Genomic DNA, 26,065 nt, shown 5'->3' on the forward strand with positions numbered 1-26,065 from the left:
GAGAACATCCCTGTTCATCTCTACTACCTCTGATCTGGTGGACTCACTAAACACAAATGCTTTGTTTGTAAGTTAATGTCTGAGTATGGCTATCCATAAATATAAAAAATAAAATGATTAGGCTGTCTGGTTTGCTTAAAACTTCTTGACGCTACCAATCCCTGTAGCGGGATAATTTCTGTCTGCAACCGCTGAATAGCATAGCGCAACAGTCAAATAATATTACTATATTTTGAAACACAGCTTAGCCTTTTGTTAATCACCCTGTCGTCTCAGATTTTGAAATTATGCTTTACATCGAAAGCAATCCAAGCGTTTGTGTAAGTTTATCAATAGCCTGACATAGCATTATGTACACTTAGCATCAGGAAGCTTGGTCACGAAAATCAGAAAAGCTTTCAAATTAACCGTTTACCTTTGATCTTCGGATGTTTTCACTCACGAGACTCTGTTACACAACAAATGTTCCTTTTGTTCCATAAAGAACGACGTTTGTTTGTCACGTTATGTTCAGAAATCCACAGGAAAGAGCGGTCACGACAACGCAGACGGAAATTCCAAATAGTCTTCATAATGTCCACAGAAACATGTAAAATGTTTTTTATAATCATTCCTCAGGTAGTTTTTAAAATATATATTCAATAATATATCAACCTAGTGTGTAGCTTTTTCCATAACAGCGGGAGGACCAATGGCCGTTTTACTCAATTGCGCACCAACTCACTCTGAGAGCCCCCACCTATCCACTTACGCAATGTGATCCTTCACGCTCATTTTTCAAAATAAAAGCCTGAAACTATGTCTAAAGACTGTTGACACATTAGGGAAGCCCCAGAAAAAGGAATCTGGTTGATATCCCTTTAAATGAAGGACAGGCACGCATAGGAACAGAGAAGTTTCAAAATAAGAGGCACTTCCTGATTTGATTATCCTCAGTATCAATATCAGTAGCCATATCAGTTCTGTTATACTCACAGACAATATTTTGACAGTTTTGGAAACTTTAGAATGTTTTCTATCCTAATCTGTTAATTATATGCATATTCTAGCATCTGGTCATGAGAAATAGGCCGTTTACTTTGGGAATGTTATTTTTCCAAACATAATAATAGTGCCCCCTAGCTTCAAGAGGTTAATATAAGGAATTATAAACACGGTCTGGCTCAGTGCCTCTACTTTTAATTCCAGTCTGACTAGATGGAAAGGGTCTGTTGTTTTTTTCCACCAGCCACTCTCTGACGTCCAAAGAATTAAATGTTTTTATTTGCTTACGTGTGTGTTTGGAATCGTGTTTACGTTTCCATTGGCTTTCATATACACACACGTGTGTATATGCGTCGGTAGGGTTGCCAGCAGGAGGGATTTGGGGGTGGGGGCATGATGACTCAGCCCCCCCAGGTGTTGTGTTGCCATGGTGATAGATGACTCACCCTGAGGTCCCTGTGCACAATGTCATGCTGGTGCTTGATTGATGCACTGGATGCAGAGAAAGGAGACACAGGACACAGAACACACACGTCAATGCACAGACACATCATAACCACAATACACAGTATGGGGTAGGAACTAATGGAGGCTACATGGATTAGATGAGGTGCATTTCCCCTTGTCATTTAAGAACTTTGAACACTTGCAGGAGTGCAAAATCAATCCAATTCATGACTATTGTTGTTTGTTATTATTAGAAGCGGTGAACTAGAAGTAGAGGTGTGCCTCCCGAGTGGCGCAGTGGTCGAAAGCACTGCATCGCAGTGCTAGATGCATCACTACAGACCCGAGTTTGATCCCGGGCTGTATCACAACCGGCCTTGATCGGGAGTCCCATAGGGCGGTGCACAATTTGACCGGGGGGGCTTTACTTGGCTCATCGCGCTCTAGCGACTCCTTGTGGTGGGCGCCTGCAGGCTGATCCCCGGTCGTTAGTTGAACAGTGTTTCCTCCAACGCATTGGTGCGGCTGACTTCCAGGTTAAGCGGAAGGTTGTTAAGAAGCGTGGTTTGGCGCGTCATGTTTCGGAGGACGCATGACTCGACCTTTGCCTCCCGAGCCCGTTGGGGAGTTGCAGCAATGAGACAAGATCAAAATTGGGGAGAAAAGAGGGGTAAAATAGAAAAATTATAAAAATAAAAATAGAATGCACCTAGTCACCCATCAGTCGTCAAACACCTGAACTCCAACAATTATATTGTTTTAAAGAAATCTAAATTGTAAACAATTCATACATACGCTGAGTACATTGCATTCAGACAGTATTCAGACCCCTTCCCTTTTTCCAGCCTTATTTTAAAATGTATTTAAAAAATAAAATAAATCTCAATCTACACACTACCCAATAATGACAAAGCAAAAACAGTTTTTTAGAAAAAATTTCAAATGTATTAAATATTAAAAACAGATACCTCATTTACATAAGTATTCAGACCCTTTGCTTTGAGACTCAGAATTGAGCTCAGATGCATCCTGTTTCCATTGATCATCCTTGAGATGTTTCTACAACTTGATTGGAGTCCACCTGTGGTAAATTAAATTGATTGGACATGATTTGGAGAGGCACATACCTTTCTATATAAGGTCCCACAGTTGACGGTGCATTTCAGAACAAAAACCAAGCCATGAGGTCGAAGAAATTGTCCGTAGAGCTCCGAGACAAGATTGTATTGAGGCACAGATCTGGGGAAGGGTGCCAAAAAAATGTGCACCATTGTAGGTCCCCAAAAACACAAGAATAAGTTTGGAACCACCAAGACTCTTCCTAGATTTGGCTGCCTGGGACAAACTGAGCAATCGGGGGAGAAGGGCCTTGGTCAGGGAGGTGACCCAATATGACAGAGAACCCGATCGAACATCTCTGGAGAGACCTGAAAATAGCTGTGCAGTAAAGGGTCTGAATACTTATGTAAATGTCAGTAAAGTTGTTGTTTTTTATCAATTTTTTTGCAAATCTGTTTTTGCTTTGTCATTATGGGGTATTGTGTGTAGATTGATGAGGGGAAAAAAACAATTTGGTCAATTTTTTAAGGCTGTAACGTAACAGAATCAGGAAAAGGTCAAGGGGTCTGATTACTTTCCGAATGCACGATACCAAACATTAATATTGAGTTGCACGCATATTTTGCCCTCTGAACAGCCTCAATATGTCAAGGCATGGACTCTACAAGGTGTCAAAAGCATTCCACAGGGATGCTGGCCCATGTTGACTCCAATGTTCCCCACTGTAGTCAAGTTGGATGGATGTCTTTTGAGCAGTGGATTATTCTTGATACACACAGGAAACTGTTGAGCGTGAAAAACTCAGCAGTGTTTCAGTTCTTGACTCAAACCGGTGCGCCTGGCACCTACTACCATAACCCATTCAAAGGCACTTAAATCTTTTGTCTTGCCCGTTCACACTCCATGTCACACATACACAATCCATATCAAAATAATGGCGCCAGAGGGGATGGCTGCCGTTTAACGGGCTCCTAACCAACTGTGCTATTTTGTTAGTTTTTTTTTTGCATTGTCTGTAACTTATTTTGTACATAATGTTGCTTCTACCGTCTCTTATGCCTGAAAAGAGCTTCTGGACATCAGAACAGCGATTACTCACCTCGAACTGGACAAATCATTTTTCTTTAATGAGTACGACGCAAAGGATCTACTGCTTTCTCGAGACCAGGCCCAAATCCCCGTCATTCGCATGAAGAAAAGATGGAGAAAAAGGGGTAGGAGGTCGGGCGCCTCGTGAGAATTCATAGGCGAGTTGGTAAACCACCAATACCATTCGTATTATTGGCCAATGTGCAGTCATTGAACATAAACTGGATGATCTACGATTAAGACTTTTCTACCAAAGGGACATTAAAAACTGTAATATCTTATGTTTCACTGAGTCATGGCTGAACGACAACACGGATAATATAGAGCTGGCTGGGTTTTCCGTGCATCAGCAGGACAGAGCAGCGAAGTCTGGTAAGATGAGCGGCGGGGATGTGTGTCAATAATTATTAAATGTCTAATATTTTCGCCAGAGGTAGAGTACCTCATGATAAGCTGTAGACAACACTATCTACCAAGAGAGTTTTCATCTATATTATTCGTAGCCGTCTATTTACCACCACAAACTGATGCTGGCACTAAGACCGCACTCAACAAGCTCTATAAGGCCATACGCAAACAAGAAAATGCTCATCCAGAAGCAGCGCTCTTAGTGGCCAGCATGTCACATGCTGGTAGAAATTATGAGGAAAAAAAACTCTAGACTACCTTTACTCCACACACAGATGCATACAATGCTCTCCCTCACCCTCCATTTGGCAAATCTAACCATAGTTTATCCTCCTGATTCCTGCTTACAAGCAAAAACTATTGCAGAAAGTACCAGGGACTTGCTCAATACGGAAATGGTCAGATGACGCAGAGGCTACGCTACAAGACTGTTTTGCTAACACAGACTGGAATATGTTCGGGGATTCATTCAATGGAATTGAGGAGTATACCACCTCAGTCATCGGCTTCATCAATAACAGCAACGACATCGTCCCCACAGTGACCGTACTTACATATCCCAACCAGAAGCCATGGATTACAGGCAACATCTGCACCAAGCTAAAGGCTAGAGCTGCCGATTTCAAGGAGCCGGACACTAATCCAGACGCTTAAAAGAAATCCCGCTATCCCTAAAAATGAACCAACAAACAGGCAAAGCTTCAATGCTAAGATTGAATCCTACTACACCGGCTCTGACGCTCATCGGACGTGGCAGGGGTTGCAAACTATTACGGACTACAAATGGAAATCCAGCCGCGAGCTACCCATTGACAAAAGCCTACCAGACGAGCTAAATGCCTTTTACGCTCGCTTCGAGGCAAGCAACACTGAAGCATGCATGAGAGCACTAGCTGTTCCGGACAACTGTGTGATCACACTCTCCGTAGCCGATGCGAGCAAGACCTTTTAAACAGGTCAACATTCACAAAGCCGTGGGGCTAGATGGATTACCAGGATGTGTACTCAAAGCATATGCGGACCAACTGGCAAGTGTCTTCACTGACATTTTCAACCTCTCCCTGACCGACTGTACATACATGCATACATGTTTCCTGACTCAAACCTAATAGCACTTTTGATATATATTTGTTTATATAGCTCATTCGGACATATTCTTTCAATAAAACAAAGAATTTGTCCACAATTCGCAGATTTCTCAATCGCTAGGTGACTGACAACAGAGCAGAGCTAGCAGTGCACAAAGATACATTGTGAGGCACCTGACCTGTTTTTGCAGCTTTCCCGTTCTAGACTGCAGTGAGAGAGGGTATGGAATCACTTGGGAACTTTTGGATTTGAGGTAAACTTCTCCTTTAATTGCTGCTAGATATAGTAAATCATTCAGGGGTGAGTCTTTAAGTTGAATTTTCACTTGATCTCCCATTGACATCAGTGCATAACTAAGTGAAAATGTGTGACTTAAAACAGAAGTTAAGATTTCCCCTCAGTGCTTAGTGAGAGCTCTTATTAAGGGCTTAGAGTTTATGCAAATGTACTAAGGCCCTATTCATTCATTACGTGGTTAGAAAAAAGAGAGAGTTGGTTATTTCTGTTCCTACACTGTTTTTGACAATTTCCCTCTGTCACTGCAGGTGTTACCCAGACAGACATGTGGCCTCTTCACTCACACCATCTTCTATAATGAGTACCCAGGAGGCTCCAAAGAGCTGGACAAGAGCATCAGGGGAGGAGAGCTGTTCCTCACCGTCCTCCTCAACCCTGTAAGTTTAGTTCACTCTCAAGATACTCTGTCTCTCCTTACTGGAGCTGCTACCTTCTTCAGGCCGCTGCTCTATATGACCTGAGAAACTTCAATCTGGAAAAGTCCTAGCTTGGGAAAATTACCTGTAACTTTGACTTTTGTGTAAATCATTAATTGATGTCAGTCTGTGCTACAATTTCAGTTTCACAAGTGGGATTTTGCCTAGTGTGCATTTAAGATGCGTAGACAAACAGTGAAAGGTCTCCCTTCCCTACTCACCTGTTGGTATAGATCTCTGACTCCTCTGTCCCCCTCCAGATCAGCATCTTCATGACCCACCTGTCTAACTATGGAAATGACCGGCTGGGCCTGTACACCTTTGAGTCCCTGGTGAAGTTTGTTCAGTGTTGGACCAACTTGCGGCTGCAGACACTCCCCCCCATGCAGCTGGCTGACAAATACTTCCAGATCTTCCCCGAGGAGAGAGACCCCCTCTGGCAGGTTAGGGGACTGCAATGATCAATTATTATTACAGATGTGATAATCCAGTTGCTGTTTCCTATTTTAGATATGTACTGTTTATTGAGGTTATTGTTATTACGTTTGGCACATAATTTAATTTAATTTTGCTATAAAATGACTCGATGATAAGCTAGCTATATGCATTGGAGACCGTAACCCCTCTTTCTGTCCTCAGAACCCATGTCATGACAAGAGACATAAAGACATCTGGTCGAAAGAAAAGACCTGCGATAGACTACCGAGGTTCCTGGTCATAGGCCCACAGAAAACAGGTGAGACCCTGCAGCCAACCATTTTCTTAAGACAGCTTCACTCTCTCGCTCGCCACATACTCTCTTGGCCAAAATGGATTGCGTGATGGCGTTTGTGGTGGCGAGTTTCAGTCAAAGTGTATATTCATGGGCCTCCCGGGTGGCGCAGTGGTCTAGGGCCACCAGAGACTCTAGGGCCACCAGAGACTCTGGGTTCGAGCCCAGGCTCTGCCGCAACCGGGAGGTCCATGGGGCGACACACAATTGGCCTAGCGTCGTCTGGGTTAGGGAGGGTTTGGCCGGTAGGGATATCCTAGTCTCATCGCGCACTAGCGACTCCTGTGGCGGGCTGGGTGCAGTGCGCGCTAACCAGGTTGCCAGGGGCATGGTGTTTCCTCCGACACATTGGTGTGGCTGGCTTCCGGGTTGGATGCGTGCTGTGTTAAGAAGCAGTGCGGCTTTGTTGGGTTGTGTTTCAGAGGACGCATGGCTTTGGACCTTCGTCTCTCCCGAGCCCGTACGGGAGTTGTAGCGATGAGACAAAATAGTAACTACTAACAATTGGATACCACGAAATTGGGGAGAAAAGGGGGTAAAAACATTTATTTTAAAGAGTGTATATTCATCTGTGTTCTTTCAGGCACCACAGCCCTGCACTCGTTCCTGAGCCTCCACCCTGCCATCACCAGTAGCTTCCCCAGTCTTGTCACCTTTGAGGAGATCCAGTTCTTTAGCGGCCCCAACTACAACAACGGCATTGACTGGTAAGACGACTTTGCTGCCCACTATGAGATTTTAACACTAATGAAGCCTGTAGCCTTCTTTTGTCTGAACTGATCTAAGAGCCTATATCCATATGGTAGCACCTTCGGAAAGTATTCAGACCCCTTGACTTTTTCCTCATTTTGTTAGGTTACAATATTATTCTAAAATGTATTAAATAGCTTTTTTTTCTCATCAATCTATCTATACACAACACCCGATAATGACAAAAGAAAATAGTTTTTTAGAAATTTTTGCAAATGTATTAAAAATGATATCACATTTACGTAAGTATTCAGACCCTTCGCGCAGTACTTTGTTGATGCGCCTTTGGCAATAATTACTTCTGGATATGACGCTACAAGCTTGGTATACCTGTATTTGCAGCATTTATCCCATTGTTCTCTGCAGATCCTCTGAAGCTCTGTCAGGTTGGATGGGGAGCGTTGCTGCACAGCTATTTTCAGGTTTCTCCGGAGATGTTAGATAGGGTTAAAGTCCGAGCTCTGGCTGGGCCACTCAAGGACATTGAGACTTGTCCCGAAGCCACTCCTGCGTTGTCTTGGCTGTGTGCTTAGGGTCGTTGTCCTGTTGGAAGGTGAACCTTTGCCCAAGTCTGAGGTTCTGAGCGCTCTGGGGCAGGTTTTTTTCAAGGATATCTCTGTACTTTGCTCCGTTCATCTTTGCCTCGATCCTGACTTGTGTCCCAGTCCCTGCCACTGAAAAACATCTCCACAGCATGATGTTGCCACCACCGCGCCTCGACACAATCCTGTCTCGGAGCTCTACGGGCAATTCCTTCCACCTCATGGTTTGGTTTTTGCTCTGACATGCACTGTCAACTGTGGGACCTTATATAGACAGGTGTGTGCCTTTACAAATCATGTCCAATCAATTGAATTTACCACAGGTGGACTCCAAGTTGTAGAAACATCTCAACGATGATCAAAGGAAACAGGATGCTCCTGAGCTCAATTTCAATAAGCTGTTTAACTATTTTTTTTAATACATTTTCTAAAAGCTGTTTTCGCTTTGTCGTTATGGGTATTGTGTTTAGATTGCTGAGGATTGTTTAAAAAAAATCAATTTTAGAATAAGGCCACATAACGTAGCAAAATGTGGAAAAGGTCAAGAGGTCTGAATACCTTCCAAAGGCACTGTGGTTCCTTCCTGCTTACTTGTAGTGTAGTCTTCCTCCATATTGCTCTCACGTATCTATTTCTCCCATATCAGTGAGAATGTATAACAGTCCATTAGGTGGAAAGGGACATGACGCAGGAATACGCTCTGTTATGGCCCTCGCTAACCGTAACTGCTCTTCCCCGTCCTCTCTTCAGGTACATGGATTTCTTCCCCTTCCCATCGAATGTCAGTACAGACTTCATGTTTGAGAAAAGTGCCAACTACTTTGACACGGAAGTAGCCCCTAAGAGAGCGGCCGCCCTGCTGTCCCGGGCCAAGATCCTGGCTGTGCTCATCAACCCAGCGGACCGCGCCTACTCCTGGTACCAGGTGGGTCTGTCACACTCTTAACTTCCTCAGCCATAATATGATCAGGGTCATGAAATATAAACTGTTCCCAGACCATTTGTCAAGACTGTTAATTGACCACATGGAAAGGACTCCTGGCTACTCCAGAAAAAAGAAATGCCATCTGTTTTTATTTGAGCTTCACCTGTTTATTTGCATGTATTTATTCTCAAGAGGCCAAAGGTACAAAGTCTGTCAAAAGTTATCTTGTAAAATCACTTGATGCGGGATTCTTCTGAAGTCTGACTTCTGATAACCTTTGACTCAAGATGTCTGAACTTTAACCTTTCCCCTGTGTGTGACCCTGCAGCACCAGCGGGCTCACCAGGACCCGATGACCGTTAACCACACGTTCCAGGAGGTGGTGACAGCAAGGCCTGCCTCCCCCCGAGAGCTGCTCATCCTGCAGAGGCGCTGCCTTAAACCTGGGGCCTACGCCACACACCTGGAGCGCTGGTTACACCACTACCAGCCCAGCCAGGTAACATTACATTACTGGAAATACACAAACATCCTAAATGTGCACAGCTAGATACTGAAAACTACAGGAGACACCCCCGTGAACAATTCAAATGCATCCATTCAGAAACATGGCTTCACAGTTTTTTCCATGATTGATCATGGCAGTACTACCCTTGTGGAATCCAGTATGTGAAAGGTGTGATTCCTGTTTCCAGGTCCACATAGTGGATGGGTCCCAGCTGCGATCCAACCCTGCCCTGGTCATGGAGGGCATCCAGAGGTTCCTGGGGGTCACACCCATCTTCAACTACACCCAGGCTCTGACGTATGATGAAAGTAAAGGATTCTGGTGCCAGAGGGTGGAAGGAGCACGACCCAAGTGTTTGGGCAAGAGTAAAGGCAGGAAATACTCTGACATGACTCCTGAGGTACAGTTACTCCATCTTTCAAGGAAAACGTCAGACATTGCAGATTATCCCATCTTGTCAGCTTGTTTCTCCGAGTGGCCATGTTGTATTTTGACTTCTGCCTAACATGTAGATATGTCTTAACAAGTGCCTCATATAGTCCTTCGCTGACTGTTCTCTGTTGTGTGTATTACAGTCGCGTGCCTTCCTGACGGAGCATTACCGGGAGCACAACATGGAGCTGCTGAGGCTGCTGAACCGGCTGGGCCAGCCCCTGCCCGCCTGGCTGAGAGAGGAGCTGCAGAGCTCCAGCTGGAGCTGAGACTGGACCTCCCTACGGAACCACAGCCTGGGACTGGAGCACTGCCTGGCCTGGCCTGGCCCGGGGTAAGAGGGCCCTGTTTACCCACACCCAACACCAGTCACTACAGAGAGTGGAAGAGGAGAGAAGGCGGGAGGACAGCCCCCTATCAGGACAATGGACTCCTCCACCCTGAAATGCCACTGTAGAAACCAATCCTCACGGGAGGGGAATAATGGCCTCTAATAAGGGAGTTAATGAGTTGGACTGCTGAAACAACCCTCCCTCTTTCCCCTCGCAGTCATCATCTTCATTCAGAAAGTAGAGGACTTGTCTCAGCCTGCAGCCGGTTGGACTGACTGACGCCAGGGTCTGGCAGACTGAGAGGGGATGGGGGGGTCTAATGTCACCCCCCTTTTTAACAGGAACTGATATCTTGTGGCCCTGGAGTGCATGAATAAACCCGGAAACATGCGTGTGGTCACAAGCTCACACACACACTTCTCATTTCTTCAGAAGAATGAATGTAAAATGTTGTAAATTTGAAAGCTGTTGTATATTGTTGGTGGGAGATGGGTGGGAAATGTGACAGAATAGACATGAACTAAACAAGACAGCAAACTCTAGTGCTATGGACAAAGACGTGTGCCATAGGATGGATGTAGTGCATCACAGGCCACGGCTCCAACAGACTGTGCATTCCACTACCCCAAAGCTGAGGCCTTTGGAGTACATTCTGATAAACAAACGGTCTAATAGGCCCCACAAGTCTACAGAGAAACCCACACACTTTAACCATGCACGTTCTCCCTCACTCTCACGTAGGTACCCAGTCAGTTTAGAGCTGTGTAGAAAGAGAGCAGAGGATGAGCTAGAGAGAGAGGTTCTAGGTCTCTCTGCTTGTGAGTGTCTGTCGTAATAGGAGCTGCTGTTTTGTTTTCTGTTTATTTTGCCAAAACTACAAAACAAAGACCAACGCTGTTTCATCTCTAATAAACTCAGAGGTTGGAATTGATTGTTCATTTGTCTTTTTTTTTACCCACAGCTTCTGCATGCCTGTCAATGCAGGAGCCACTGTAATTTACCCGTGTCTGATGCTGTCTACAGAAGACTGGAATGGAAACGGCAGTGCCTATGTAGTTTAACAGACAGGAGAGTAGAGGTACATATTATAGTCTGCAGTACAGTAGTAATCAGTTTTCGGGAAGGCATATTTTCAATGGATAATTCGACTGAGTCACCTTTATTAGACTCGCGTACCACGTGAAATACCTCCTATCTAATCATCCTCTCAGTCGCACGACTAATCGGTGGAAACCTGTTCAATGGGCAAATCATGTTCATTAATCAGTCTAGTGTTAACAAGGGACTTGACCTCAATCTCTGATGTCCCTTTGGATAGACTCCCAGGGATTAGTCAGACAGGCTATAATGAACAAGCAGAAAAATATATGAAATAAATAATGTACTCAACTGTAATATTCTTGTGATTTGACACACACAAGATGCAACGTTTAGATCCTGCAAGGATGGACTAGCACACACTCACAAGATAAATGATAAACCGGACACAACTTATGTTGAAATGTTATTTTTATATAACAAAGATATGATCTGCTAACATTCAAACAAACACTTGATAGTTTTAAAGTAGTGATTTTCTTTATTGTATGGTCATGCAAAACTCCAGCTCAGAGTCATATGCATCCCCTTACTATATGGTTACAATGCAGTACATTTACAAATAAAGGGAAACATGCCAAGCGAAGGCTTTTTTTGTAGTTTTTTTTAACGTGATACATCACTTCATTTCAATATTTGAGACAGGGCCATTTTCATTGACCTTGAAGGTGCAAGTAACATATATAGATTTCCATTTCTTAAGTAAACACAGACAGTAAAAAATATTACCAGAAAGAAGACATGCATATTTTTCCTCTTGTAAAACTGCATATATATTTTTGTTATTAAAATCTGGCTTTTAATATTTATTTTTCATTATTCTTTTTTTTTGTATATCAACTCTCTCCCTATCCTGCTGGCCAGTAAGGTATAGTATAATCAAAGGTTAACTGTCCTTCCCTCAGTAACTACTATTTCTCTCTTCTTCCCTTTGAATTATTTTAAAGAATTGAAATAAACTGGATGGTTATACTCTTTCACATGAACATTCCCATGGCTGTGTGAACACACACTGAATGGAAGCATCAGGCCCCGTGGGGGAGAGAGGTCAATGCCCACAGCGCAAAGTCAGGAAAACTACTCGGATCCAAAAAACATCACATAGTTCAGTACTGTATACATCGCATCATGGTGCAAAGGGGAATACAGTCTCGTGGCATTGCAGATATGTCACAACACCCAGCAGCACACGCAATACGGTGGGGCCACATGTGATTCATGATAAAAACAGAGCACAAGTTTTGTTTTAACATGTTTCCTTCAACATTTTTTGATATCATCGGTAGGTTGTTTTTTAGCTTTTTGGTACCCGGCCTTTGACAGTTTCAATGGAACACGAGTACTATGGAGCTGCTTAGCACAGAAGTGAAGGGGTAAACGGCAAGCTTCACCCCACAAAGCCACACACAAGTTTCTACAACACAGTGAAAAACAGCGTTCCAATGTTTTACCATCAACACAAAGATATGTTTTTAAGTGAGACTGTTTCGAGGGTTTATTTAGTGTGTCTGGCCATATATATTCAAATATCATTTGCATTGGGAGTACACCGTGTGTGCGTGTGTTGATTCCATGTCTATTGTGGCATTTTCTGCATGTGTGTGCGGGGTTGGACAGGATGTGATTTGCTATCCATCCCTCACCTCAACTGCCTCCCCATATTTCAGCTCCAATCTCAAAAGAAAACTTAGATCACTCATAATACCACCAGTAAGAACACTAACATCTAGAACCGTTACAACAGAAACCGTGACAAAGGGACCAATCCATTGATTGCTTTCACCGTGGCTCCCAAGCACCCAGCCTCCACCGTCCCATCCAATCTTATGCCCAGCCAGAGGTCTGACATGCCACGGGTCAACTCAGCACCCCACTTTACTGCATTCTCATTTTCACATGCTTTTAAAGAGAGGTACGGCAAGCAAAAAATACCATGTACGTTAGAGAATAGGACGGGGATCAAAACGAGACAGGCAAAGGGTGACATCGTCACACTGAATGGCACTAAATGCTAGACAGCTGATTAGCGGGGTCGCTCGCTATAGAAACACAGGTAGAGACCCCAGGAGTGGGCGAGCTTAACCTGAAGTTGCAGAAACATTCACCTGGGGAGTGAACAGAACAGCATTGAGTCTCAAATTTATGTGCAAAACAGTACAGGCCATTTTAGACCCCCACCCCCCCCCAAAAAAAATGTTTTTATCAAACATGCTAAAATCATAGTAGGAAATGATACAAGGGAGAGGTATCCGAGCTTTCAGAGTTTGTAGATTGGGGCCTCTGTCAGAATAGTATCAGTTGGCTTGACTGATTGTGTCATTGCCATCTTCCTTTGGGCCTCTAGAGGGCACAACTCAGCACTGAAAACCAATGGTAGTGTTCTGCAACTTCAGGTTGTGTTGGTCAGGAGATTGTGGCTGAAGCTGGAGGAGCAGGCTGGTTTATAGACCCAAAGGGCACAGCACAGGGGCCTGGAGTTTGGGCCTTGTGTGTACACAGGGGATCTCAAACTGAAAAAGAGGCTGAATAGGGACAGGAGAACACACATTCACTCTCACACACATCCATTCTCCAAACTCTGAAAGTAAAGAGTATTTTCCCTTTCTCCTTATAAATATCTATGTATACATTACTATATTAAATAAAGTCCCCCATTTAAAAATTCTTCAAACACAAAATACTTTCAAATAAAGCATTCAGGGGATAAAAATTAAGAGTTCCACAATAACACATATGAATACTAAAACACTGTCCCTTCTGAAACCCGCCTAACCCATAAAAACATACATCTACATTAAAACAATGTATTTAAATGCCTAAAGAGGCCTAAAGTCTACACTTTGGTGTTCTTAATTCTAATACTAAGTATCATCATTTAGTTTCTTTCTTACATTTTCCCTCCTAGCATTTGTTTGCATCCAGAAAAAGAAAGAAAACAACTAGATTCATTGTGAAACAAAACACAAAAACAACCACCACTAATATTAGGGTGTGTGCTCCTTTTTTATATAGAAAATTCATATTTAATCATTGTTGATTAATGTTACTTTTTTTAATAATTTCATATTTTTTGTACATATGTTAATACTTTAAACACCTTTCCAAACAAAGGGCAAAAAATATGGATCCATGGAAAAAGAACAAGACCGCGCGCCCCCCATGGGCGTCAGAAGCATGCACTGTCCTGAGGGGAGGGCCTCGGGCCCCAGCCGGCCCCCAACATCAAGCTAGGGTTGGACTGGATTGGTTATGGTGGTGTTGTCGGTTGGCTTTTAAATATAATTTATTTTTATTTGTCCCCCCCAAGGATTGTAAACTTCAAGCGGTCTCTTCCGGCCGGGCTCCAGGCGCCAATCCAACCACTGAAAGGAAATGTTCCAATCGTCTTCAGAATTCAGGCAAAGCTGAGGAAAAGAGAGAGAGGGAGAGTGGTGGGGAGTGCACAGGGCAGCCTCTCCAAACTACTCCTGAGTTTACAACACTATAATAGGTTTATATACAGCAGACGTCCTCTTGCAGTATGAACGGACATGTTGTCCATCCAATAAAAGGATCATAAAATGAATCTAGTACTGAAAGCATAAGCTACAGCTAGCTAGCACTGCAGTGCATAAAGTGCGGTGAGTTGTAGACTCAAAGAGAAAGACAATAGTTGAACAGTTTTGACTAAATTAATTTCTTAAAAATCTAAGGAGAGTAACAAAGATAGCGAGAGCTAGCTATATTTCATTGTATTTCTTTTTATAGCTAATGCAGCTAATTTAGCCTACTCAACAACCTAACTCAAACATAGAGGAATGCTGTTTATGTTAGCTAGCTGGCTAAGGTTATCCAAAAATGCAATTCTTCCAAGTCAAGGTAAGCTTTCGGTTTTATTAATTTATTGCCACTGGGACCCGTCTGTGTAACTGCTAACTGTGTGATTGTACACATGTATTTGATTGTGGGTTTACTAACGCATTAACGTAAACTCGTACATCGCCTTGGTCCGTATATTTGCCCATATTTTAGCGCCCCACAAACGTAATACTTCCAGATCAACTGTAATGTCAATATCATTGTAAAGCACAATTTCTCCCCTTTCCAACAGAATCAATTACATGACCTAAACACTGCCCGTTTCTGCATAATTCAAGCAGGCAATGAGCCCCGTCGGGTCTTTTTAAAAATGGCGGGTGGGGAAGCCAAACTAATGCGTGGTAGTGAGAAGGAGAGATGTTGTGTGGGTAAATTGCTTCTTTTCACTCAATCTATCCCACGTATCACCTTATCGCCTCTAAAATGTAAATAAAACACTATAAAGAGTTTATATAATGTGTAATTACATACCTATTTGAAGGTTTGTGTCGAATTTGAATCGGGTTTTTAGGGCAGTGCTAAAGGGATCTTAGAAGTAAACAGCGGCTTTGAGAATGATGATCGCATGCAATGATGACGAAAAAATGACTAGGTATCCCCCCTTACCCCCGTCACTGTCCATTTCTTGTTTTTAAGGGATGATAGAAGTGCTACACCTGGTGGAGAGAGATGGTAAGACAAAATAGTAGCTTTATGCGTGCTGGACGTTACGACATGACACGTCAAGATGTAACGGAGGGTCAGTTTTTTCAACTTTTCTCCTATACTATAGGGCCATTACCATGTCGATCAACACTTGAATAGAAACCTAGTTCACACCCCCGATGTTGACGTCAACACAGTCGCTACAGTCCCATTAGTTTTCTTTGTAGCCTCGTTTGAATGTTGCGGTTGCGCACATTTGTACGGAATGGGGTGAGTTTGCATTAGTTCTTGTTTGTTGACTATAACCTTAATATGGTGACAAGATGTAGGCTGTGTACCGTTATGGTATGAAGGTTTGGCTTGAGGAGTTTTTTTTACATAAACAAAAAGATACAGTATGTATCAGCACTTCAGTACATGTATGTGAGTGTGAGGGAGGGCACACATGTAGACAGAACCTAGAATAAGCTCTCTGCAGTCTGTACCTGTGTCTGGTAAAGGGTCACTGGAGAGGTGCGGCAGGCGCTCCTGAACAGTGAAAATGCACATTGAGCCACTTGGCGTCGCGGCGGTGCCACACGCGGGTCTCCTCTGACTGGCAGGAGCGCGGTCGTCCCTGGCTGTCGATGTACTGGGTCAGGCGGATGTAGGCGATGCAGGCCGCGTCTTCCCCGATCAGGTGCACATGGGGATTCAGGATGGTGGTGTGGACCGGCTTACTGTTCTTACTCAACACTACATAGGAGACAATGACACACTCAGTCATCTACTTACATGTGTTGGCTTCATGTACTTCTTCCTTGATTAGATTACAATAGAGAAAGGTGGTTACCAGGCCTTTAGTGTAAAATAGGGTGCTCAGTGACTTACCTGGTATATGTTTTTTTCTTCAAAATATACAACAATTAACATAATAGGGTCGCGCCATGAATAGTACCTTGTGTCTTTCAGACATTGTGCTTACATTTTGATGAAACACATTTTACAGTTGGATACATTCATCTATGCTCTAACTACACTAAACCATGTTAAAAATTCCAATAGCAGTGTGTATTCGTTACATTTTTTGGGGGCATGTCTCACATCATCTTGGGGCGGCAGGGAGCCTAGTGATTAGAACGTTGGACTAGTAACCGAAAGGTTGCAAGATCGAATCCCCGAGCTGACAAGGTAAAAATCTGTGGTCCTGCCCCTGAACAAGGCAGTTAACCCACTGTTCCTAGGCCGTCATAGAAAATAAGAATTTGTTCTTAACTGACTTGCCTAGTTAAATAAAGGTAAAAAATAAAGGTCCAACTTCTAAGATGATCTTAACCCCAAGTTTGCACAAATATTGTAAATCCCTAGTTATTCATTAGTGATTAATTGACAGGTCAACCCTGTAACATGAACTGAACTCTAGTTTTAATATGGTGAAATGATTTTTTAAAATATTGTAGTGTAAAAGCAGGCAAGATGTTTTTTTCTGGTGTTTTGTTGTGGAAAACTGAGCATTTCGAGCATACCACGTCAACCCTGTTACCCATGGAGAGATAGACTAGAAATATTTTAACAAGTTCAAATCTTTTGTTAAACTTGCATTCAATTGTCCCTCCCTGTTGCACACAACAAGCTTCCTTTCCCCTGTCACAAGGAGAGCCTGATTTAAGATGAAATATTCAAACCTGTTAGTCAACCCTCCCACTGGGCAGGCGACACACAAAATGTCAAAGTGGACAATTGGGTAATATTTGGTTGAGGAGTTGATCAATGAGATAACAACCTATATTCACCCACTCAACAATACAGCCAAAATCTGGTTGAATTCTCAGTGTTTTATCACTATACTTTCAACCATCTAAAAGCACAACAAAGTTCAAATAGGAATACAATGTCAGATATTTAGTTTATTTATACAACAACTTAATGTGTTATCATTGTGCTTCATCTAATAGCACAATCAAATTACCTGGATTGCAGTTGAGATTACATTCAAAATAGTGGCGCAAGTGATCAATGTCATTCTAGATTCTGCACAGATTATTAAAGCAATTGTGAAGATCTCCACAGACCTGCAGCCTTTGCATGCTATCTTGAACATGCACGCTTTCTATTGTTACATAAGAAGACAAATGTCTTCTCCTTTGGAGTATACATTATGTGGAATACGCTGATTATTATTATTTGACCATGCTGGTCATTTATGAACATTTGAACATCTTGGCCATGTTCTGTTATAATCTCCACCCGGCACAGCCAGAAGAGGATTGGCCACCCCTCATAGCCTGGTTCCTCTCTAGGTTTCTTCCTAGGTTTTGGCCTTTCTAGGGAGTTTTTCCTAGCCACCGTGCTTCTACACCTGCATTGCTTGCTGTTTGGGGTTTTAGGCTGGGTTTCTGTACAGCACTTTGAGATATCAGCTGATGTAGGAAGGGCTATATAAATACATTTTATTTGATTTGATAGAGACAGTAATCTCAAAATGTGGCCCTGGATGTGTTACTCATTTTAAAGGGTAGGAAGCATGAGTTTTTCCTCACCAATGTAACAACACAGTGTGGTCAAAGACTTAGTCATGATCTGGTTACCTATAAGTACAAACATAGTTATGTTTTTGGGTTATTATATATTTATAAACTTATTTCCGGATAACTTCTAAACTCCCCACAATGCACTATTTCTCAACGTTATATGGAGGATCTACTTGTGCTACCAAGTTCGTATGCTAGCTCGGTAGCTAGCTCAAGCTGAACAATTGTTTAAGTTTTACCATCGGATGGGCCCTAACCACCAATCTGTAAATCTGCTCTCTCTTTGCTTTTAATCTTAGGTTATGTTTTAGTTTTGTTGTGTTAGTTATGTTCTAGCTAGCTGGTCTCTAGTAACAAAATATCCACATTTGAAGGAGATTATCTTCTCCCTGGATAGTGCGATCTGTGCCACGGACTGAGTCTGGCTTTAATTTCAGTTTATCTACAAATTAATAATTGATAGTGTATGTTGGATTCACGTCTCCATCTCAACCAAATCAAATCAGATCAAACTTTAAACTCACTTTAAATAAAGTTTGATTTGATTTAGTCCTATCCTTTAACTTCGATTTTTGGTTGAAATAGCGACGTGAATCCAACATATTATGAACTAGTTGCTCTGTTAAACCTACCCTTTGGAATGACTTCGATAGTAACCGTGAATCTATTTTTTTTTTTAAGTGGAGACCTCTCAACAGTCGTTCTCACGATAGCACATTGGTAATAGCCAAAGCTAAGCAGGGCTGGGCTTGGTTAAAACGCTGGATAGGAGACCAAAGAGATAGCTGTAGATCACATGTCTCAAACTCATTCCACGGAGGGCCGAGTGTCTGTGGGTTTTCACTCCTCCCTTGTACTTGATTGATGAATTAAGGTCACTAATCAGTAAATAACTCCCCTCACCTGGTTGTCTAGGTCTTAATTGAAACCAAAAACAGACATGAAGCCCTCAATGGAATGAGTTTGATACCCTTGCTGTAGATATTTCAATTCTCCAGTAGGAGGTGCTGCCCAGCCTACTGTTTTATTTTTTGATAGTGGAGATAAGGTTGAAGAAGTTGTTTCAAAAGGTACAAATACAACATATTTTATACAAGGTGTGTCTATGTTGAAAATTGGTTACCATGATGACATACATCTGTGGTTGAAATTTCACCCTCAAAACAACAGTTGATGACTTTTTGCAAATCCACTGTATTTTACACATAGATTCCACTTCACAATATGTTGCCAATTTAGGTTGAAGCAACTTTGATTCAACACGTTTTTGCCCAGTGGGCTATTCATTTAATGTTCACTTTTATAGTAAGAGATGTTTGTTATGAAGTTGAACATGTGCTCTTTATGACAGAATGTTAAAATGAAACCTTTTTTTTTTATTACCAAAGGACACTACCCAAAAGGCACTATTCGTGGAATGACACTACAATGTTTAGTTCCCTGTTGATAAGAGATGCTTACAGTTCTCAAAGTAGAATTTGTGGAAGTCCATGCCCTCCACCAGGTTTCCCAAAGCCTCGGGTTCAAACGAGGTGAGCCCGGGGTCACAGATTCTCCTGGAAGGGAAATCAGACATACAGTTAAACATAGAAGATAAATATGTGTACTATTTAATTCTATCTGGTTAATGGTGTGTGTATATAGATTAGAGGCTTGTCTACCATATGAATCTTCACTTTGTGTCAGACTGGGTTCAGTGACTTCTGTTTCTTTCTTTTTTTCTGTATTTATTTGTCTGTTTATATATAGTATGTATGTACAGTGGGGCAAAAAAGGATTTAGTCAGTCACCAATTGTGCAAGTTCTGAGAGAGATGAGAGAGGCTTGTCATTTTCATCATAGGTACACTTCAACTATGACAGACAAAATGAGAAAGAAAAATCCAGAAAATCACATTGTAGGATGTTTAATGAATTTATTTGCAAATTATGGTGGAAAATAAGTCAAACTACGATTGACTCAAATTATGTCAATTAGCCTATCAGAAGCTTCTAAAGACATGACATCATTTTCTGGAATTTTCCAGAAGGCACGGTCAACTTAGTGTATGTAAACTTCTGACCCACTGGTATTGTGATACAGTGAATTATAAGTGAAATAATATGTCTGTAAACAATTGTTGGGAAAATGACTTGTGTCATGCACAACTACAGTTTATTAACAAGACATTTGTGGAGTGTTTGAAAAACTAGTTTTAATGACTCCAACCTAAGTGTATGTAAACTTCTGACTTCAACTGTATATATGCAGTGTGTATGTATACATGTATCTATATTATTGTAATGCTCTAGGGATGTAATTATTGTTTGGATAACCTTATTGACTATTATGTATTGTATTTTTTTCACTCTATGTGATGCTCAATGCAGAGAACACCGGTAGAAGAATGATTATTTAATTACCATAGTGAATTATTGTAATGTCAATTAATCCCATAAGGGATGGGTTGCCAACTGGCGATTTGACACGAAAACAACATTTCCGTTCATTCATACAGTGCCTTTACAAAGTATTGACACACCTGGACTTTTCCACATGTTGTTGTTACATTTTGATATGTTACAGATTTTGTGTCACTGGCCTACACACAATACCCCATAATGCCAATGTGGAATTATGTTTTTAGAAATGTTTACAAATTAATAAAAAATAAAAAGCTTGAGTCAATAAGTACTCAACTCCTTTGTTAAGGCAAGTGGAAATAAGTTCCAGAGTAAAAAAATGTGCTTTAAAAATCACATTATACGTTGTATGGACTCACTCTGTGTGCAATAATAGTGATTTTTGAATGACTACTTCATCCCTGTACCCCACACATAAAATTATCTGTAAGGTCCCTCAGTCGAGCAGTGAATTTCAAACACTGATTAAACCGCAAAGAACAGGGAGGTTTTCCAATGCCTCGCAAAGGGCACCTATTGGTAGATGGGTTAACAATTCTAAATAAAGCAGACATTAAATATAAGCATGGTGAAGATTATTATGTACATGTTGGATGGTGTATCAATACACCCAGTCACTACAAAAATACAGGCATCCTTCCTAACTCAGTTGCCGGAGAGGAAGGAAACCACTCAGGGATTTTATCATGATGCCAATGGCGACTAAAACAGTTACAGTGTTTAATGGCTGTGATAGGAGAAATTGAGGATTGATAAAAAATATTGTACTTACTCCACAATAATAACCTAACTGAAAGAGTGAAAAGAGGGAAGCCTGTACAGAATAAAACATATTCCAAAACATACATCCTGTTTGCAATAATGCACTAAAGTAAAACTGCAAAAAATGTGGCAAAGAAATTAACTTAATGTCCTGAATAAAAAGTGTTATGTTTGGGTAAAATTCAACACAACACATTAATGAGGACCACTCTTCATATTTTCAATAATGGTGGTGGCTGCATCATGTTATGAGTATGCTTGACATGGGCAAGGACTGGGGAGTTTTTTGGGATCAAAAATAAATGGAATAGATCTATGCACAGACAAAATCCTAGAGGAAAACCTGGATCAGTCTTCTTTCCAGCAGACACTGGGAGACAAATTCACCTTTCAGCAGGACAATAACCTAAAACACTAGGCCAAATATATACTGGAGTTGCTTACCAAGACAACTTTGACTGTTCCTGAATGGCCGAGTTACAGTTTTGACTTAAACCGGCTTGAAAATATAAGGCAAGACTTGAAAATGGCTGTCTAGCAATGATCAACCACCAACTTGACAGAGCTTGAAGATTTTTAAAAAGAATCATGTGCAAATTTTGTACAATCCAGGTGTGCAAAGCTCTTACCCAGAAAGACTCACTGCCAAAGGTGATTCTAACATATTGATTGACTCAGGGGTGTGAATACTTACGTAAATGTATTTCATTTTCAATACATTTGCTAATGTTTCTAAAACAATTTTTTCACTGTCATCATGGGGGAAATGTGTGTAGATGGGTGAGAGAGAAACAATATATTAAATAGATTCTGAATTCAGGCTGTAACACAACAACATGTGGAATAAGTCAAGGGATGTGAATACATTCTGAAGGCACCGTATCATCAGCACCTCCCACCCTCTCACATTCCACATACTACTCTAGTAATTTAGAGGGAAATCAGCAGGGCTAGGGGTAATTCATCTGTCAAAACTAGGAGCTAATTAAATGTATGCACACAATCTATAAACTCACGTGTAAGCCTCAAAGTCTCCATTGTTGATGGCCTCAATCAGCTGCTCGGTAATCTTGATGATCTCTTGTTTGCGAGCTGAAATCCAGAGAACGACAGCGAGAAAGAAGAATGGCAGGAGAGAAAGAGATGGCCAGATGCGATTAGAAACCCTCGGAGTGCTCCGGTCACAAATACTTAAAGGCCAGCATGCAGACCCCCTCCCTCGCCATGCTTCCTTTAGTGCACTAGCCCTTTCCTGTATGGTACTGAGTGCAGAGACATTGCATGTCATTGATGCCTATTGTTATTTGGTTGTACAAGAACACAGTTTACAGCAGCACTACTGGTGACTTTAGGGGACCACTAATCCCATGAAAACTACCTTAACAGGCCCCAATTTAGCTGCAGTCCAGCTCTCTTTCCCTTCCAATAGTCCGCCTGGCAATGTTTGAGTTGTTGAACAGTTTCAGTTCCCTAAACCTCAAGTGGGATCTGGAGTTGTTATATCTGGAGTACTTCTCCTGTCTTATCCGGTGTCCTGTGTGAATTTAAGTACGCTCTCTCTAATTCTCTCTTTCTCTCTTTCTTTCTCTCGAGGACCTGAGCCGGAGGAACATGCCTCAGGACTACCTGGCATGATGACTCCTTGATGTCCCCAATCCACCTGGCCGTGCTGCTGCTCCAGTTTCAACTGTTCTGCCTGCGGCTATGGAATCCTGACCTGTTCACTTAACGTGCTACCTGTCTCAGACCTATTATTTGACCATGCTGGTCCTTTATGAACATTTGAACATCTTGGGCATGTTCTGTTATAATCTCCACCCGGCGCAGCCAGAAGAGGACTGGCCACCCCACATAGCCTGGTTCCTCTCTAGGTTTCTTCCTAGGTTTTGGCCTTTCTAGGGAGTTTTTCCTAGCCACCGTGCTTCTACACCTGCATTGCTTGCTGTTTGGGGTTTTAGGCTGGGTTTCTGTACAGCACTTTGAGATATCAGCTGATGTACGAAGGGCTATATAAATACAATTGATTTGCAGTGCGTATCCTCAACCACACAGACAAGTGACACACAACCCAGCTGGGCTGACTGAAATGTCATCTGGGAGCGTGACACACATGAGAAGTGGCAGACACACAGACAGCCCACTACGCCAGACAACCTGCCAGTGAGGTCGAGAAACCCCACGCGGCACACATCAACACACAACACGGCTTATATATACAAACTGCGAGCACACCTCTGTTTGTTCAGTTCATATTCCCACAGGAATGATGAACTGGCAAAAAGCAGCTCATGCATGGCTTTATTGGTATTGTACCGTAGCCGATTTGCTACTCTCACATAAATATAGCTGAGTCAGCTGACTAACTGTGAGGCAGGGTTAGCAATGAAAGCCAGTGCGTGTCACCAACTCTTCTGCATAGTGTAGCTGCCTCAGGGCTGTCTAACTTACTCAGCTGCGTGTTGCTGCCCCCTGGGGCCATGGAGGGTGGTGCAGGCAGAGCTTGCTCTTAGTTAAGACAGGAGCTATGACCTGAACAGTTCTAATTAGCAAAAAGTGTGCTTGGCATCGTCATGCAGTGGGGCGGCTGGAAGACAACAGGACAACAGCAACAAAATGGCAACCATGTAAGCGAACAAATCAGAAACCAAAGAAAACGTCAAACACAACTGATAGGACCACAAGACCCGTTTTCCCAAACTGGAACACTTTGCCACTCAAACGGCAGTTGTTACATAGTGTGTATATCTTCACACTATAACTTCACAATGCTCTGAAAGGCGCACAATGCCCACAAGCAACAGAGTTATATAAAGGGCATGCTACATAGAAGCCAAACTTAGAAGAACATACACACACTAATAACAACTTAGATATACCAATGGACATAGCGTCACACAGACGGACAGAGGGGGCAACAGTGAACACAGCACCACAGCAGGAGATGGAGAAGACACTGAGGCCTTACAGCCAGCAGGGGGTAGCAGTTAAGCACTAAACCCAGTTACAGGCCGCCTGAATGGGGAAGTAAGAGAGTACAGACAGACAGAGACACCTCCGGGACAGGGGGTTGCTATTTAGTGAGCAGGGGACTGGAGCAGACCAGATTCTGGGGGTGAATCTCAAACGTCTACAATGGCTTTCTCTCTTCAGCTCATCTAATTCGTCAGATTCAGCACCGATTTGACAAGATCGGATAGGTGAAAGCAAGTTGGCAGAAGTCCAAATATTAAAGAGCAGCAGTTAAAAATAACAATATATACAGCAGGGTCCCGGTACAGAGTCAATGTGCGGGGGCACCGGTTAGTTGAGGTAGTACGTACATGTAGGTAGAGTTAATTAAATTGACTATGCATAGATTTCAACAGATAGTGGCAGTGGTGTGGGGGGAGGGAGAGGGCAATGCAAATAGTCTGGGTAGCCATTTGACTAGATGTTCAGGAGTCTTATGGCTTGGGGTAGAAGCTGTTTAGAATCCTCTTTGACCTAGACTTGGCACTCCGGTACCGCTTGCCATGTGGTAGCAGAGAAAACAATCTATGACTAGGGTGGCTGTAGTCTTTGACCATTTTTAGGGCCTTCCCCTGACACCGCCTGGTATAGCGGTCCTGGATGGCAGCAAGCTTGGCCCCAGTGATGTACTGGGCCGTTCTCACTACCCTCTGTAGTGCCTTGCAGTCGGAGGCTGAGCAGTTTCCATACGAGGCAGTGATGCAACCAGCTGCTCTCTGGCGCAGCTGTAGAACCTTTTGAGGATCTGAGGACCCATGCCAAATATTTTCAGTCTCCTGAGGGGGAATAGGTTTTGTCGTGCCTGCTTCACGACTGTCATGGTGTGCTTGGATTATGCTAGTTTGTTGGTAATGTGGATACCAAGGAAATGCTCCACTGCAGCCCCATCGATGAGAATGGGGGCGTGCTCGGTCCTCTTTTCCTGTAGTCCACAATCATCTCCTTTGTCTTGATCATGTTGTCCTGGCATCACATGGCCAGGTCTCCGACCTCCTCCCTATAGACTGTCATCAGCCAATTTAATGATGGTGTTGGAGTCTTGCCTGGCCGTGCAGTCATGAGTGAACAGGGAGTACAGCAGGGGGCTGAGCACACACCCCCGAGGGGCCCCTGTGTTGAGGATCAGCATGGAGGATGTGTTGTTACCTACCACCTGGGGGTGTCGGCCCGTCAGGAAGTCTAGGATCCAGTTGCAGAGTGAGGTGTTTAGTCCCAGGGTCTTAAGCTTATTGATGAGCTTTGAGGGCACTATGATGTTGAACGCTGAGCTATAGACAATGAATAGCATTCTCAATAGCATTTTGTCCAGGTGGGAAAGGGCAGTGTAGAGTGCAATAGAGACTGCGCCATCTGTGGATCTGTTGGGGCGGTGTGCAAATTGGAGTGGGTCTAGAGTTTCTGGGATGATGAGGTTGATGTGAGCCATGACCAGCCTTTCAAAGCACTTCATGGCTACAGACGTGAGTGCTACTGGGTCGGTAGTCATTTAGGCAGGTTACCTTAGTGTTCTTGGGCACAGGCACTATGGTGGTCTGCTTAAAAAATGTTGGTATTACAAACTTGGATAGGGAGAGGTTGAAAATGAGACACTTGCTAATTGGTCAGTGCATGCTCGCAGTACACGTCCTGGTAATCCATCTGGCTCTGTGGCCTTGTGAATGTTGACCTGTCTAAAGGTCTTACATTGGCTGCAGAGAGCGTGATCACACAGTCTTCTGGTACAGCTGGTGC

General features: G+C 42.8%; 2 protein-coding genes across 13 annotated transcripts in view; one reads left to right on the top strand and one right to left on the bottom strand.

Moving 5' to 3' along the window:
- The window catches only part of LOC139381195 (bifunctional heparan sulfate N-deacetylase/N-sulfotransferase 2-like), a 200,533-nt gene extending 189,556 nt beyond the window's left edge, over nt 1-10,977 (top strand). For all 4 annotated transcript variants that reach the window (XM_071124623.1, XM_071124624.1, XM_071124625.1 and 1 more), the window contains 8 exons: nt 5,622-5,750; nt 6,050-6,232; nt 6,429-6,525; nt 7,145-7,268; nt 8,604-8,778; nt 9,107-9,277; nt 9,474-9,686; nt 9,862-10,977. In XM_071124623.1, the coding sequence (XP_070980724.1) occupies nt 5,622-5,750; nt 6,050-6,232; nt 6,429-6,525; nt 7,145-7,268; nt 8,604-8,778; nt 9,107-9,277; nt 9,474-9,686; nt 9,862-9,987 (1,218 nt within the window). In that variant the 3' untranslated portion in view covers nt 9,988-10,977. The remainder of the gene's footprint in view (nt 1-5,621; nt 5,751-6,049; nt 6,233-6,428; nt 6,526-7,144; nt 7,269-8,603; nt 8,779-9,106; nt 9,278-9,473; nt 9,687-9,861) is intronic.
- A 976-nt stretch (nt 10,978-11,953) lies between these two features.
- LOC139381196 (calcium/calmodulin-dependent protein kinase type II subunit gamma-like) overlaps nt 11,954-26,065 on the bottom strand; it is a 135,212-nt gene continuing 121,100 nt past the window's right edge. For 5 of the 9 annotated variants that reach the window (XM_071124636.1, XM_071124633.1, XM_071124629.1 and 2 more), the window contains 4 exons: nt 22,342-22,417; nt 19,623-19,717; nt 16,137-16,386; nt 14,348-14,552 (listed from right to left, as the gene is read on the bottom strand). In XM_071124636.1, coding sequence (XP_070980737.1) covers nt 16,154-16,386; nt 19,623-19,717; nt 22,342-22,417 — 404 coding nt within the window. In that variant the 3' untranslated portion in view covers nt 14,348-14,552; nt 16,137-16,153. Of the gene's footprint in view, nt 14,553-16,136; nt 16,387-19,622; nt 19,718-22,341; nt 22,418-26,065 lie in introns of all 9 variants that reach the window. The other 4 variants (XM_071124635.1, XM_071124631.1, XM_071124630.1 and 1 more) reach the window with 2 other exon arrangements.

Source organism: Oncorhynchus clarkii, chromosome 23, assembly GCF_045791955.1.
Source record: "Oncorhynchus clarkii lewisi isolate Uvic-CL-2024 chromosome 23, UVic_Ocla_1.0, whole genome shotgun sequence".
Lineage (NCBI taxonomy): Eukaryota > Metazoa > Chordata > Actinopteri > Salmoniformes > Salmonidae > Oncorhynchus > Oncorhynchus clarkii.